The following is a 16,589-nucleotide window of genomic DNA, read 5'->3' as shown; positions in this document are numbered from 1 at the left end:
GTTCATGTCCAGTAAAGTATAGAAGACAAGAACACAGACACACAACGACACAAAGAGGATATCAGATTTGACTTCAAATGTCAAATAAGGATGGTTCTATTCATAGCCATGGAGGAAATGTGATATTATTTTAATCAATGGGAAAACTTTTCAATATGTCCTGTGATGATGTTTATAATAATAAGCAACAAAAGAGAAGAGCTACTTAATGCTATTCTAGAAGCAGTGAACTGATATGAGAAGAAAATAAAATTAATGTTAAAATATTTTAAACAAAGAGTAATAAATATAATATGTATCATGATAAATATATTAATAAAAGTATAGTATCACAAATATAGCAAACTTAGGTAATCCTTGTGTGGTATAACTATAGGCTTATTGAAATCCAGTTTCTGAACAAAGTATTCTCCTTCTCAAAGTTTTTCTCAGAGCAACTTTGACATCATTGTTCCTCAAGCTGTAGATTAAAGGGTTCAGCATGGGGACCACAATTGTATAAAAAACAGAATAGAATTTTCCCTTATCCACAGACACCGCAGATGTAGGTTTGAGATACATGAATGCGCCTGATCCAAAGAACAGACAAACAGCAAGCATATGGGAACTGCAGGTGCTGAAGGCTTTAGATCTGCTCTCAGTGGATCTTATTTTGAGGATGGTGAAGAGGATGAAGCCATAAGAGCTAAAGATGATGACTGTGGGCACAATGATGTCTTTTCCTGCTACAATAAACAGTGCCATCTCATTAACATAGGTGCTGGTACAGGAGAGCTGCATCAAAGGCAGAAGATCACAAAAATAGTGGTTGATGGTGTTCCCATCACAAAACGTCAGGCTCAGGATGCATCCAGTGTAGATCATGGCACCAGAAAGTCCCATGAAATAAGAAGCAAGTATTAGATAGCAACATACCTTAGGAGACAAGGCAACATTATACATGAGTGGATTGCAAATAGCCACATAGCGATCATAGGCCATCGAGGTCAGTATGTAACATTCAGAAATGACAAAAAAACAGAAGAAGTATAGCTGGCTCATACATCCCATGTAAGAGATAACATTCTTTTTTTGTATAAAGTTTACCAGCATTTTGGGTGTAATCACAGAAGAATAACAGAGATCAATACAAGACAAGTTAAACAAGAAAAAGTACATGGGTGTGTGGAGGTGAGAATTTTGCACAATTAGGATGATCAATGTCAAATTCCCCAGTGCAGTTATCATGTATGTTCCAAGAAAGACTAGGAACAATAGTATTTTGAGGTCAGGTTGGTCTGTTATCCCCAAGAGAATGAATTCAGTTACCAAAGAACCATTTTCAAAAGCCATTCTTCTCACAGAAAATCTGTGGAGTGAAAAAAAAAATATGTGAAATTTCAGGAAAAGAAGAATTAAAACACTCACCTTGTCCTTGAAATGGCTAGGGTTTGTTTGAACGTTAAAAAACAAAAAGCTTCAAATTCCTAAGCCTGCCTTTCATGGTACCATGATACAGAACAACAGTGTCTCACCAGTTAGCATAACACAGGCAAGTTAAACACAGTATAGAACATCACCACTATAGCACAGAGTTTTGCCCTGTGACCTAAGATGCTAATCTGGCCACTTGAAAATTCAAAGGCAAAGGGTAAATTGGAGAGTCAAGAACCTAGTTGTCCTTCTCTCTTCTAATTCTTTCTTTATTGTTTCTGTCTGTTCTTGATACTGGGAGAAGTTTTAGCAAGCTGGTGGTGACCTATATCCACACTAGTCTCCTGTTTACTTAGAATCATGAGCAAAAGAAGCAGACTCTGCAGTTGGTTGTGATATACCCAGTTTAGGGAAATTCATAGACCATAGTCAATGCAGAAATATCTATATCGATTAAATAGTGGCTTTAGAGAGAAATTTGTTCTTGTCCAGTAAAGGATAGAAGAACACAGACACACAAAGACACAAAGAGGATTTCAGATTTGATTTCTAATGGCAAATAAGGATGAGCAAAAGAAGCCTCAAGCAAAAGAAGCAGACTCTGTGAGTGGTTATGATATAGCCAGTTCAGGAAAATGTATAGATCTAGAGAAATGGGCTTCTCTTATGGCAATGCAATATCTTGAGTAAGACACTGGAGCTTATATTTGTAGTGACTCTGACCATTCTCTGTTTGTATAGCTAGGATATTTTAATGTGCATTTATCTTGAACCTTAAAATTGCTCATGATGGATAGAAAAGTATATATTAGAGATTTTTGTACTCATTTTGATTCAAAGCCCACTATGAAAACTAAGCTAAACTAAAACAGAAAGAAGCATTAGAAGAAGTATTGCATCACATCTGAGTCTCTGGGTCATCTCCCCTATGTGAAGTCAAATAAAATGTACATTCACATAAATGAGCAGAAAAATGTTGGTTGCTAGGGCTAGTGGGAGAGAAAGCGGCCCAAGGGGAAGAAAGTTCAATTTTGCAAAATAAAAAGTGGTTACAAATCTACTATTCAACATATTGACATTAGTTAATGGTGAGTTGGTACCAGAATCCACCTTAAATTATCTTCTCAGCCAGCTGCGGTGGCTCATGCCTTTAATCCCAGCACTCAGGAGGCAGAGGCAGGTGGATATCTGTAAGTCTGAGGCCAGCCTGGTCTACAAAGAGAGTTCTAGGAAATCCGGGGCTGTTACACAGGAAAACCTTATCTTGAAAGACAACAACAAAGATTATCTTTTCATTGTAGGTACCACTACACAAACACGCACGTGCATATCAACTTGGGGGAGGGGCACACGTGAATCAGCCTCCATGCTGGGTCATTTAACAAAGCAAGTATGGCCAGAACAAGTATTATACATCATAGACCCATCTATATATACATTTATATCTCAGTAAATGTGTTCAAGAAAATTTATGCTTTCAGTATGAATAGATTTTAAAACTTACCCTCTCTAAGAGAAAAATCTTATTGACATTTTTCGTTGGTATTTGGTTCTATTATTCTGGAAAGACAATATCAGACTTTGAAGCCCTGGATCCTCTTACTCTAAAATGATTCTCCATAAAATTACTTTCTTATATTCTCTAAACATCTTTTTTGAATCACCATTTATGTTTCATAATCATAGTCATAATTCAGTAACGAAATGTAGGAAAAATAATTCATTTTATCATAACTGCCTCTAAAAATTAGACACCAGACATCTTGTATGAGGTTGATTGCATAATGAACATAATAACCAAGATGGAATCTTTCTTCGCTTCTTCTCGGGAAACATATTGCAGATATAAAGGGACAATGCGGAGATGGCATTTAAATGCTTACACAGGACAGAACCACACTTCCTTGGAGACTCAATATTCCATTCAGGTATAGCCTTCTCTTTGGGGATTATGCATCTTCCATGCTTGAGCCAATATTGAACTCCCATCTTTCAGCTACCTTCTCTTTAGGGAAAACTATTGTTTTGGTTATTTCTCAGTTTGTTACCATGTCTTTAAGAATGATTTTCCACAGAGTTTAATTCCCAGGCTTTCTTGAAAGTAGAAACAATATTTATAACATAGGTCATAGCAAATTTCAGTTATTCTTAACAGGTATTTTTTTGCAAATGTGATTTAATTTGTTTTGCTTGTTTCTTTTTTGTTTGTTTGGTTTTTTTTTTTTTATAGCTCTGTGGATATTTGCATATAGGTTAGGCAAGTTCAGAACCACTGAGCTGCTTTCTCTTGCCCTCTAATATAATTAATTTTTTTAAATTTTATTTTATTAATTTATTCTTGTTACATCTCAATGTTTATCCCATCTCTGGTATCCTCCCATTCCTCCCTCCCTCCTATTTTCCCCTTACTCCTTGCTCCTATGACTGTGACTAAGGGGGACTTCCTCCCCCTGTTTATGGGCCACCACACCCGATAATTAACTTTTAGATGTGGAGATTAAGACACATGCTGATAACATCTCACACCTAGGATAGTGTCAATGAAGAGGTAATGAGGATAAGCATCTGGAGGACTGAAAAGCTCAGGACAGGAAAGTTTACTTCAGAAGTGACTCCTGTGGGCCTTTAGGATCCAGGACACGTCCCTTATTTGGTATCTGATGCTGCAGAACTGGCTTGCAGATAGAATCTTCCATCATAATCCCTTTCACTGTATAAAATCATCAATCCTCTGTGTCATGTGCCCACAGCCCTTCAGCTCTTCTGATTAAAACAAAAATTCTGTTTCCCCGATATATGTGTCTCATTATTTTATTTCCAGTATGCCTCGCTAAATCCTGATCTAACAGTCAGTCTATCTTTATATTTTGATACCTTTGTTCTCAGTGCGTGTATGCTTAGACACTTGAACCTCACATTATCTAAATATATTTTAAGGGCTGCATATGCCTGTCCTGTCCTCTCAATATTTTGGCATATTTTAAATTTTTAAAATTCCATCAAGTAAAGTGATTCAATATTGTATTACTAACCACCAAGAGGTTAAGGCCAGAAGACTGTGAGTGTCTGGTCAGCAAGACCAGCCTAGCCACTCACAGGATAGCCTGGGCTAACATTGAGACCATAGTACAGGATCATCAATACAGTAAAAAACAAAAATAAATATGAAATAGTATTGAGTCACATGATATTAACATGCCAAATTAAAACTTGACAAAAATATTTTTCTGGCAAAAAAATATAGTTCATAAATATTTTGCACTTTCTGGCTCATATAGGATACTGTTGTTACGCAGGGAAGTATGTGTATGTGTTTAAGATTTAAGGGGTAATTAATTATGGAGTCAAGTGTAAATGAGTAAGGCCTAGAAATTAAGATTTGGGTCTCATCAAATACAAGTTTATCATGCGAAAGCAGTTTTATAGAGTGTTCCTGGTAACAGAACAAAATTATCAAAGCATTTAAAAAAAAATCTACTGGTAGAAACATTATAGTGGTTATAAAAGCAAACAGAAGAATCTAAACTATAGGTCTCACATGCTACCAGATATTGGATTTTTAGCCCTTCTGTTGGTAAAGAATAGAGTGTTGTTAAGTTAATACACTCCAGGGGCTTTTAGGTCTGGGTATTATGTCTGATACAAAGGTGGGCAAGTGATGGATCTTTGGTCCCAATGATATGTAAAGAGGCTATCAGATTAGCAACATTCCAAACTTTCCATACTTAGAGAAGTTTTTAGCAGTTGACTGGCTATTCCGGCAGTTTCTTTGTGGGAGTTTTCCTTTTCACCAACAGTCTTGAAGCTGTTTCTGCCTGTCTAACCACTTAACAATTTCAAATCAGGTCTGTAGCTCATGTATCCATAGCCTGTCTAACTGTAGAAATCAAGTGTTTGTGTATGCTGCAAACTTCCTAATAGGAGAGAGGGAGAGGGATTGCCGTACAGGATATTAATGAAAAATCAGAACTGCAGAAGAGACTGAAGTGTGCTCTTGTGAGTAAGTGATGTAGATAACTTCTTACTGGCTTGGATTAGGACCGTGTGGCTCCCAGGCACTCTTGTTATAATTTCTTGCACAAACACCAAAGTCCAATGGCCAGAATAATTATTTTTAAACATACATTATTGTTGTGAAATGCAATTCAATTCCAGGAAGGAAATTGTGTTTCTTGGGTATTCGATATTCCTTTGTAGAGAATTCTCTGTTTAGCTTTATATCCGTTTTTAAATTGGGTTATTTGGTTTGTAGAAGATATATAAAATATATCTCCTTCTGTCAGATGTAGGGTTGGTAAAGTTCTTTTCCCAGTCTGTTGGCTGTCTTGTTATTCTGTGGACAGTGTCTTTTACCTTACAGAAGCTTTCCAGTTTCATGGGGTTCCATTTATTAATTGTTGATGTTAGGGCCTCGGCTATTGGTGTTGAAAGACCCCCGAAGGGAGACCCTCACTCAAGCCTTGGGATGGCGCGCACCGAAAGACACACAAACGACCGTCTTGCTGTAAACGCACGAGGTAGTTTATTGGCGGAGCTCCGGGTCGACATGTATCTCATGCAGGAGACAGAGGGGTCAACCCAGAAGCCCAGGTGATTGGGGTTTATATGCTCAAAGGTTGGGGGAGTGGGAAGTTTTGGCGCGGCCACACACGATTGGTTGTTTTAAACATTTAAACATCAGCAAATTGCGTGGGCAGATCTGGGGTAAGGTCGGACTTAGTCACACGGGAGCAATCCTCAGTTCCTGTTTCCTTGGAACTCGAGGGTAGATGTTTATCTGAGCTAACAACACATCTGGTTAAACTCAAAAGTGGAATATTGTGTGTGGGCCTCAAGGGGGGATTAAGCAAACACCATAAGATCGGATGAGGGGTCTTGGCTCATTACTCACTCGACCATGCCCGGTACCTGTTTCTCTCAGGAATTTGTCCTTGTGTACCCTCCCTATCTTTTATGGCCAGCTGGTCCCTGGAACACTCAATAGGCCTTTGTCTCCTAGCTATGCATTCTTTGTGACTTATCATCTGGGACCTCGGGCTAGCATACCTGCTGACCTGCACTTATGAGTTAGAGAGCTGAGAGCTCTGCTGTTCTGGTTGCTTTAATGCTAATTAAATATTTTCCCTTTCATAAAATTTTCCCTTTCAGTGTTCTCTTCAGGAAGTTGTCTCCTGTGCCAATGAGATCGAGGCTCATGCCCACTTTTTCTTCTAACAGACTTAGTGTGTCTAGTTATGATGAGGTCTTTACTCCAATTTGGACTTTAATTTTGTGAAGAGTAATTAAATACAGATCTATTTACATTGTTCTATATGTAGACATCTAATTAGATCAGTGCCAATTTTGAAGATGCTGTCTTTTTCCCCTATATGTTTTTTTTTTCCTTCCTTATGAAAGATCAAGTGTCCATAGGTGTATGGGCTCATTTCTGGGTCTTTGATTTGATTCCATTGATCAACCTGTCTGTTTCTATGCCAGTACCAAGCACTTTTTATTACTGATCCTCTGTAGTAGTTTGAGATCAGGGATGGAGATAACTCCAGAAGATCTTTTATAGTACAGGATTATCTTAGCAATTTGGGTTTTTTGTTTTTGTTTTTTTCCATACGAAGTTGAGAATTGTTCTTTCAAAGCCTGTAAAGAATTGTGCTGGCATTTTGATGGCAACTGCATTAAATCTATACATTGCTTTGGGTAGGGTGGCCATTTTTACTTTTTTTGTTTTACATTGACATTTTTTATTTTTATCTTTTGGACTTAGCAGAATGCTGATTTTTTTTTTTTTAATTCCATGGTGATTTATGTCATTCAAAACTGTGCCGTGTTAGTGCTGCTAATCCATGAGCATGGGAGATCCTTCCCTTCTCATAACTTCTTCAGTTTCTTTCTTCAGAAATTTGAAGTTTTGTTTTCTTTTTTCAAACAAGTCATTCGCTTGCTTGGTTAAAGTTACACCAAGATATTTTATGGTTCTGGTGGCTATTGTAAAGGGTGTTGTTTCCCTAATTTCCCATTTGTCTTTTTATACAGGAAAGCTGCTGATTATTATTATATTCTGAGTTGACATTGTATCCAGTTACATTGCTGAAGGTGTATATTAGCTGTAGGAGTTCTTTGATTTAATTTTGTGGATCATTTATGTACGCTATGATATCATCTGCAAATATTTATACTTTGACTTCTTCCTTTTCATTTTGTATCCCCTTGATCTCCTTTTGCTGTCCTCAGATTTTTGGAAATGGTTTCGGATCAGTAAGGGTCTGGCAGGGATTTGGGGGTGGGCTCTCCTCAGCTATATGATCCTGTAAGCCCAAGTGGGCTCCTTAGGAGTCCAGGGCCCCTCGTCTCTCCAAGGGAAGTCCTGGAGTTGGTTGCTACACTGCTGGTTCTCTTGTTCCAAGGTTAATGAGATCCTGCTGGCTAGCCACTGTGTTTAGTCAATATGCTCAGAGACTGTGTTCACTGAGTCGGGAGCCCTGGGTAGGCAGACCCAACCTGAAGGTTCCACTCTTCCATGGGAATGGCCAAGGTTGGTGCCACAAGCTGTGGTACCTTGAACGTTTCTGCCGCATCGGTGACAGCAGGCACCTGAAGTAAGATTTATGTGTCCTCATCCCAGAAGGTAACCCCTTCACTGGAGGGTCTGGGGTCTGGGCTGCAAGCTGAACTGCCTGCAAAGTCTCTCTTCAGTGAGATGTGGGCACCCAGGCTTGGGGCTCTGCTGCCCAGTTTCTGGGTGGCTTGAAGCTGAGGCAGAACCAGCAGGAGCACCGGACTTTTTCCAGGATTTAGCTGGGTGACCTGATTGTTAGACCAGTGATTATCCTACACTGTGGGCTCTTGGGTTTTGGGGTTACACTGCTGGCCTGTCAGTTGTTCTGCTTTCTCTGCTGTCCTACTGTTCAGAAATGGTGCATACTCAACACTGCCATCTTGTATCTCTCTAACCTTTCATTTTTAAAAAAGGAGGCTATTTAACACCATGTTCATTAGCAAAACAAATTTCATATATTCCTAGCCAAGACTTACTGGCTACTCTGGCCATAGGCTTCTAAGCAAGGATACACATACAGTACAATGTAGCATTTCCTTCATTGAGTGAACCTCAAACAAATAACAGTTGCGGCTAGAATGCTCATGCTGCTATTGGGCTAATGAGCATCTTGTGCCAGGGAGGAAGATATTGTAGCTTCCAGGATTCACAGATGGGTAAGAGACTGTTGATCACTTTTCTCTCCAGTATCCTGCCTGGCATAAGCAGGCATCACAAAATCTAACCAAAGAGGGAGCAGCTTCCAGCTCAGTTCCTGCTTAATTTCTTAGTGTCCTGTGATTAAAGTGCATGGTTCCTTCAGAAACAGGCTCTCACTATCTAGCCTTAATGGACAGCCAAGACCAGCGATAATGCCCTTTATTATATACCTAAACACAAGTCATAAGGAGATATCACACAACTAGGAATGCTAAGTAAGAATTTTTCTGGGAGTAGTGTTGTTAACTCTTGCATGATGTCTTACTTAAAGTTTCTATTGGGGTGGTAGAATATCATAACCAAAGGCCACTTGAGAATAGAAGGGTTATTTCTGCTTGCATCTTTACAGTAGAGTCCATTGTCAAATTGAGTCAGGATATGAATTCCAGCATAAGCCTGGAAGTAGCAACAGAAGCAGAGGCAATGTAGGAACATTGCTTACTGGCTTACTACCCAAGGCTCACTCATCCTATTTTTCACACAACTCAAGAGTACCCCTGTAGTGGATAGGTCCTTTGGCACCAATTGCAATCACAAAAATGCTTTACAGCCCAATTTTATGGAGTCATTTTCTCAACTGAGCTTTCTTATTCCTTGATGACCATGAACTATATCAAAGTTACATAAAATCTAACCAGCATAAAGGTTGTCTCTAATAAAACTCTTAAAATTATGTTCTTGATGTTTCTTTCTATTTATTATACAATGCAGCAATAAAACTGTGAATATTTGAGAGGAATACCAATAATGTAGTCATTAAAGTGCCTTTGGCTACATTAATGCTTATCTTTTATAGTTTTCAAGAGTAGAGAGTGGGGTATGACTTTCACACAAACTCTGGTGCCACATATTTGACCATGTCTCCTGGAGGGGGAGACCTGGTGGCACTCAGAGGAAGGACAGCAGGTTACCAAGAAGAGACTTGATACCCTTTGAGCATATACAATGGGAGGAAATCCCCCTCAGGAACAGTCATAGGGGAGGGGAATAAAGGAAAAATGGGAGGGAGGGAAGAATGGGAGGATACAAGGGATGGGATAACCATTGAGATGTAACAAGAATAAATTAATAAAAAATTAAAAAAAAATAAAATAAATCTCTTAATGACAGATATTAATTTACACATTAATCAGAAGAATTATGTCTTCATTTATGTACATTGAATGCACCAGTCCAAAGGAATGGTAACTTATTGCACTACTTTCCTGCATCTCAGGAGAAATAAGGTGCTGCAGCCATAATGACCAACAAAATTAAGGTTCTTCCAAAATTAAAAGTGTGTCTAAAAGTGATCTTGCTATCTCACTTCTGGGTATACAGCCCAGATAATTTTTAATTGTGTTATATGAAGGAACTCTCAGTTTTATTGTGTTATATAAAAGAACATATTGTTCTATAAAAACCAAATGGTTTTCCACTATTTTTAAAGTGCTATTAAACATACATCAAAGATGTAGTCTGAAACTCACGGTTACATGAGATCATAGAATAATGATATACTTTTTGAAAATTTTCTAGGAAAAACAGGCCAGCAAGTATAAATGAAACTACCTTAAAACCTTTAAATTCTTCTTACAAAATCTCATTACTTCCTAGCCAGCTTTTATATTTCCATAATAAATTATGAATAATTTATGTGAAATTTATGCCTCACTACTAGAAGTTGTTGCTCCCTTCTAATCAATTAATATTGCTTTCCTGTTTCCTCATCGTCTTCATTGATGGATGATGGAGCCTTTATCACTAGCAGAAAGTAGAGTTGATGCTCACAATGAAGATTCTTACCAATGAACTCTAGCATCTGATGACTTTGAGCACACACCAAAATTATATTTATCCATGGGCAGAACAGCTGAGATCTCTCTCAAAGTTTATGCATCAGTATGTCTTCAGTGGGATTATCAAGTTTTTATTCTAAATGGCACAAAGCTACTGCCGTTAATGCGGATCTTGTTTAGGAGACCCTCTCCCAGTACCCTGAAAAACACCACAGACAGTTGGAACAGTGTAGCGCTTTGAGTAAAAACACAGCGCAATCCCCTGCAGTTCATTTGGAAATATGGTTCAAAGAGTGTTTTATCTATTACTGCTAATTTCACAGGATACGTGTTTATTCTTAAACTGGTTTTGTTATAACCTCCACCAACAATCAACCCTTGGAGTGGGTAATGGAATAAATAAATAAACAAATAAATGTTCATGACAATGGAGGGAATCTGACATCTTTCACCTGTTACAGAAACTTTGTTTAGCAGTCCAGAATTACAGTTGAAAAAAGATAGAAACAGTTTCTATGAGTATTACCAGTTCTACTTCTGAGTATATATGAAGTGGAATTGAAAACATACATCCACACAACAAACTTAGTTCTAATAAATATTTGTATTTGTTAGAGCATTATTCATAGGTAACTACATACTTCTTCTATACTTTTAATAAGATATTTTCATATACTTTATTTTAATTTTTCATTCCCAATGCCTCCCAGATCATCACCAACACTTTATCCATTCAACTTTAGGTTCTTTCTCAAAACAAAACAAAACATATCAATAAAATAAAGAATGCCAAACAAACCAAAACAAATGAAACAAAAAGTCTACCCAAACAAATAAACATATATATATATATATATATATATATATATATATATATATATATATATCTGAATGGATAAACAAGATGTGCTATATCCTTTCTTCAGAATATTCTTTAGCTGTAAAAAAGAGTGAAGCACAGACTCATTCTAAAGCTTGGATAAAGCTCACAAACTTATACACTAAGTGAAAGAATACAATCAGAAAAAACAGTATATCATACAATTTTATTTTATGAAATGTCTAGATAAGGGGAATTCAAAGAAATAAAGAGATTTGGTGTTCCATGTAAGGTGGAGAGATAAAAGGCATGAGTAGATTAACATAGTGAAATGAAGGAAAAGGACTTGGGTTGTCATGCTATTATTCCAAGTTGTTATCCTGTGTCCCTCATAGAATGATCAACTCTATGTGCAAATGGACTTCTCTCCCATGAGCAAACATGAGAATCCTCCAAGGTGCCTTACTGCTGCCACTGCTGCTGCTACCAGGCCACAACCTGTTCCAGCCACCTCACTGACCACAGATAATTATCATCAAAACAAAAATGCTCTGAGTATCAGAGTGAGGGGATTAAGAAACAGAACATCTGGGTGGCTTGAAAGCAAGCATGGGCATTGGACAAGTGTAGAGTGGTGAGGTGAGCCCAAGTCAACCACAGAGGGAAAATGGCTGTTGCACATGCAAGGCAACTTGAGAAATCCAGGACATATTGTGCCTTCATAGTTACTAGCTGAGCAATACTGTCATACGCCATCAGTTCCTGGGCCACAGAGAGCCCGGATGGTCTAATGTGCATTTCCTATTCACTGGGGACAAAGTTTTAACTTGCCTGGAAGCAGGAGCTTCCAGGAGCAGGTGAGGGAATTCTGCCACAAAGTGGTCTCCACATGTAGAAATCGTTCTCCTCCAGAAGGGAAAAACTGACCTAAGAGAGAAGTACTCCCTCCACTTAAGAAGGACAGTACCAATGACCAGGCATGTAGAATACCTACCAGCCTAGTGATGAGGAAATACTGACATAATACCTTCTATCCCATATTACCAATTTCATCACTTTGAAAATTTACTTAGATTTTTCTCTCTATTTGTCAATAAAACTACTTACAAATTTGTACTCTAATTAGTAAGCTACTGTGTTTTTATTTTCATCTCAGCATAAATGACCTTTGTGACTATCCTTCTATACTAAAATATTCTTTTCTCCGGTTTTGAACCTGCAATGGTCTCTCTACTTGATTCTCATAACCCCAGCCCATGTACTTCCATTCTATATGCAAGCCACGCTTTCTTTTTCTCCATTATTTCTCACTTCACAGCCTCACTCTCTCACTCCTATCTTCGCTTGAAACCGTCCCTATCTCCATTTTCCCCAATCAAAGTCTCAAGCCTCCTTATCTGATGTTGACCCAGCACACAAATAATATGTACAAGTGTCTCCTACTTCATCTCCACCCCGTGATTTGGGAGATACATTTCAGGATGTTAGCCATTTCTTCTTCCATACTAACTAGCAGCAGAAAACAATTGCTACTGAAGACAATGCTGTAAGAGGGATCCCATAAAGCATAACAAAAGATACAAAAGGGGGAAATTATAAAATGGAATACACACCCATCCCATTATACTCACAAAGCACAACAACAACAAACCACAAAGAGTAGAGGCCAAGAATCCACATTGTTGGAGAAAGGTCCACCTTAAGCCGTGCTAGAGAGGAGGTGGAATATTTAGTCCCTTAATGAGATATTAGGCTTGTCCTTCCCAGATTCTAACTCCTAGTGCGGTAGCTTCCTGCTGGATAGCCATATAGATACACAAGTCAGTCAATTTCCCTGTACAAAAAGGGATATGAGAAAAAAAGAAACAAAGATGGAAGGAAAGAGAGAAATGCTGTTTGAATTAGTATTATATTGAGGATTAATCCACACCAAATTCCCAACCTGAAATATTATCCCATATTTTGTTTCGGTGAAATAATATTTTTAAAATGCAGTATATTGAGTTCATATTTAAACATGCTAGACTTGAAATTAAGGCCCATAGATTCTTCTGGAGTTATTAAATGAGCACTTCTACATTCTGGGCTACACATCACATCAACTCTAGAACCTTGTTTACCCAACATATATATGTGTATTTATCATCAAAATATATTATGGTATGTTCTTACCATATAAATAAGACTAATGTGATATAAAAAAAAAAAAAGATATTGGCTTGTATTTAGTCAATGAGAAAAAACCGAATCAGAAAACAGTCACTCAAAAGAGACATAATTTAAGAGCATTGCCCAATAGGATACTGACTAAACATTGTTTGTTTATTTAATCACTGGCAGATCTTTTTAATCCCCCCAAAGGAAACAAAAACCAAAACAAAAAAAAAAAAAAAAGACAATGAAAAAAACCACAAAAAATAAGCCTTTAATTAGTAAATATTAATAGCCATTTAATTAATAACTATTAAATTCTGAAAGTGCACATGACAACTGTGTGGAAATAAAGTAAACTTATCCCAAAAATATGGAAAGAAAAATATAAATTATCTCATTTTGACGAGAAACTAAAATAACAAATTAGGAACCACACTTAGAAGATCTTGGATTTGTCATGATTATCATAAAGACAGTACGTTTCTCACCAAAACTTTGTCCTGCTCAAAGTTTTTCTCAGGGCCACTTTCACATCTTTATTCCTCAAGCTGTAGATTAAAGGGTTCATCATGGGGACTACAATGGTATAGAAGACAGAAGATATTTTTTCCTCATTCAAAGATACAACTGAAGTTGGTTTTAGTTACATAAATGCACATGAGCCATAGAACAAAGAAACAGCAGTTATGTGGGCACTGCAGGTATTGAAGGCTTTAGACTTGCCTGCAGTAGACTTTATCTGAAGGATACTAGACAGGATGAATCCATAAGAGATAAGAATGACTATACTGGGCAAAGTGATATCTTTTCCCCCTACAATGAAAATCTCTATCTCATTGACATATGTGCTGGTGCAGGAGAGCTGCATCAAAGGCAGAAGATCACAGGAGTAGTGGTTGATGGTGTTCCTGTCACAGAAGGTCAGTCTCAGGATGCAGCCAGTGTGGATCATGGCATCAGAAAATCCCATCAAATAAGAACCAAGCATAAGATAGGAACAGATTTTACGGGACATGGCAACATTATACATGAGTGGATTGCAGATAGCTACGTAGCGATCATAGGCCATTGCTGTCAGGACATAACATCCGGAGATAACAAAATAACCGAACAAGTAGAGCTGAGTCATACCTGAAAAACTAATGATATTCTTTTTTAGTACAAAGTTCATTATCATTTTGGGTGTTATAACAGAAGAATGACAGAGGTCTATGAAAGACAAGTTAAAGAGGAAAAAGTACATGGGAGTGTGAAGGTGAGAGTTCAGCACAGTTAGCAAAATCAAAGTCAAATTTCCCAAGGCAGTTATCATATACATTACTAGAGAAACCAAGAACAAAGGTATTTGGAGGTCAGGGTTGTCTATTAAACCCAAGAGAATGAATTCTGTTACCAAAGAGCTATTTGCCAGAACCATTCTTCTCTAGGGGAATCTGAGGAGATAGAAGAGAAACAGTGAAAGCAAATAATTTACAACCATATGTTTGTTCTCTTATACATGTGAGCATGCCATGCCTGAAAATCGCTCACTTGCTTGCTGGACTTAACCAAATAATAAAATGATTCAGTTACAAAATATGATTAAATTCTGGAGACCCGGTGTTCAGCATGTTAATAATACACAACCGTGCTTTGCTACACACTTGAGTCTCAACAGATTATATCTTACAAGTGTTTACTCACTTTATGTATGCTGTACTCACCCCAGACACATACAATCCACTCTATGTGGGAGAAGCATGTGTGAGGTAGCTTTACTTGCGAATCTCACAAATATAATAACTTGTTCAAAGCAAGTTGTACATGTTATATAATTTGCTTCAGATTTCAGGGATGTCTCAAGAAAAATCTTACATAAAAGTTAGACATTAGCATAGATTCAAAACATATATACAAATAACATATAGACTGAGCAGGTAGTGTATATACATATATATGTGTGTATATATATGGCGCCATAAACTTGAATGAATGCATAGGAGGTTCAATTAGTGTTGAAATGGAGAAAAAAGGTGAAAATGTAATTATATCATAATCTATAAAAACTGAAAGAGATACTTAGGAAAATTAAAAGTGCCGTCTCTTTTTTTTTACCTTCCCTTGCTATTCCAAAGGATAATATCAAGCTACAAGATACAGTGTTTCGTGCATTCCAAGACTCTGAAGCACAACATGAATTTCTCATATTTCTTAGAAATCTTTCTAAAATGCTGCTCATAAAGTATAATGTGACTCTTTAATCCTCTGATGCACTGGATCAAAAATAACCTGCTTTTTTCATGTTCACTTTTGCCACTGGATGGGACACAACAAAATTTATGTATTTCTATACTCCACTTGCCTGTAAACCCACAGTAAAATTTTCTTCAGTCTCTTCCTAGAGCACAGATATCACTTATAAAAAGAAATGAAGTGGTTTCTTTTACATTCTAGACCATAATATATCTTCATGAACTTGGGCACTAAGGTATGACTGTCTCCTCAGGGATTAGTACATCATCCATCATCTGTCCTTAGGTTAATATTGAACTCCCATCCCACATTGACCTAATCTCCTAAAAGAAATCTTTTATTTTTATTACTTGTTTGGTTTCAGTCTTTAACAATAATATTCCAGATTTCTATTCAAACTTCCTTTGTACTTCATTCAAACTTTTTAAAACTATGGAAAAATATTTAATGTATCATCTCTTGTCAGATATCCTCAAACCACCTTTTAGTAATTGTGTTTTTTATTGCATTTATTTTCAAGGAACTGGATAAATCCCAAGAAGTCACCACTGCTCCTGTATAAGTACTCTGTCCTGATGAGCACTCCAAACCTCCGAAATCACTTTCCTCCGCTTCACCCTCTCACAGCTGCTGCTACTAGTACTATAATAATAATTAAAAAAAAAACCTGACCAAGGAAATTTAGAAAGAAAGCATTTTATTGGGGGCTTTTTACAGTTTCAGAGCACTAGTAAGTCTATGAACAACATGACAGAGAGCATTTGGCAGGCAGGCATGGAACCAGAGCGGAAGCTGAGAGATCACATCTGATCATCTGCACAAATTGCCTACAAACCTGGGCCTGGTATTGGTTTTTGAAAACTCAAAGCCCACCCCTAGTAACACAACTCTTCCAATAAAACCACAGATACTCCATCAGGACCATACTCTCTAATTCTTC

General features: G+C 37.4%; 2 protein-coding genes across 2 annotated transcripts; both read right to left on the bottom strand.

The window, feature by feature from the left end:
• Positions 1-378: 378 nt before the first annotated feature.
• On the bottom strand, positions 379-1,338 carry LOC127197856 (olfactory receptor 145-like). Its single transcript, XM_051155702.1, has one exon. The coding sequence runs from the start codon at positions 1,330-1,332 to the stop codon at positions 379-381; it is 954 nt and encodes a 317-aa protein (XP_051011659.1). The 5' UTR covers positions 1,333-1,338.
• A 12,563-nt stretch (positions 1,339-13,901) lies between these two features.
• LOC127198317 (olfactory receptor 145-like) lies at positions 13,902-16,574 on the bottom strand. Its single transcript, XM_051156213.1, is given in 2 exon segments — positions 13,902-14,838; positions 16,561-16,574. Coding segments are annotated over 2 exon segments (951 nt in total).
• Between the last annotated feature and the right edge of the window lie 15 nt (positions 16,575-16,589).

The sequence above is a fragment of the Acomys russatus genome, chromosome 14 (assembly GCF_903995435.1).
Source record: "Acomys russatus chromosome 14, mAcoRus1.1, whole genome shotgun sequence".
NCBI lineage: Eukaryota > Metazoa > Chordata > Mammalia > Rodentia > Muridae > Acomys > Acomys russatus.
Note: the sequence above shows the minus strand (reverse complement) of the source record. Positions and strands in the feature narration are given on the sequence as shown.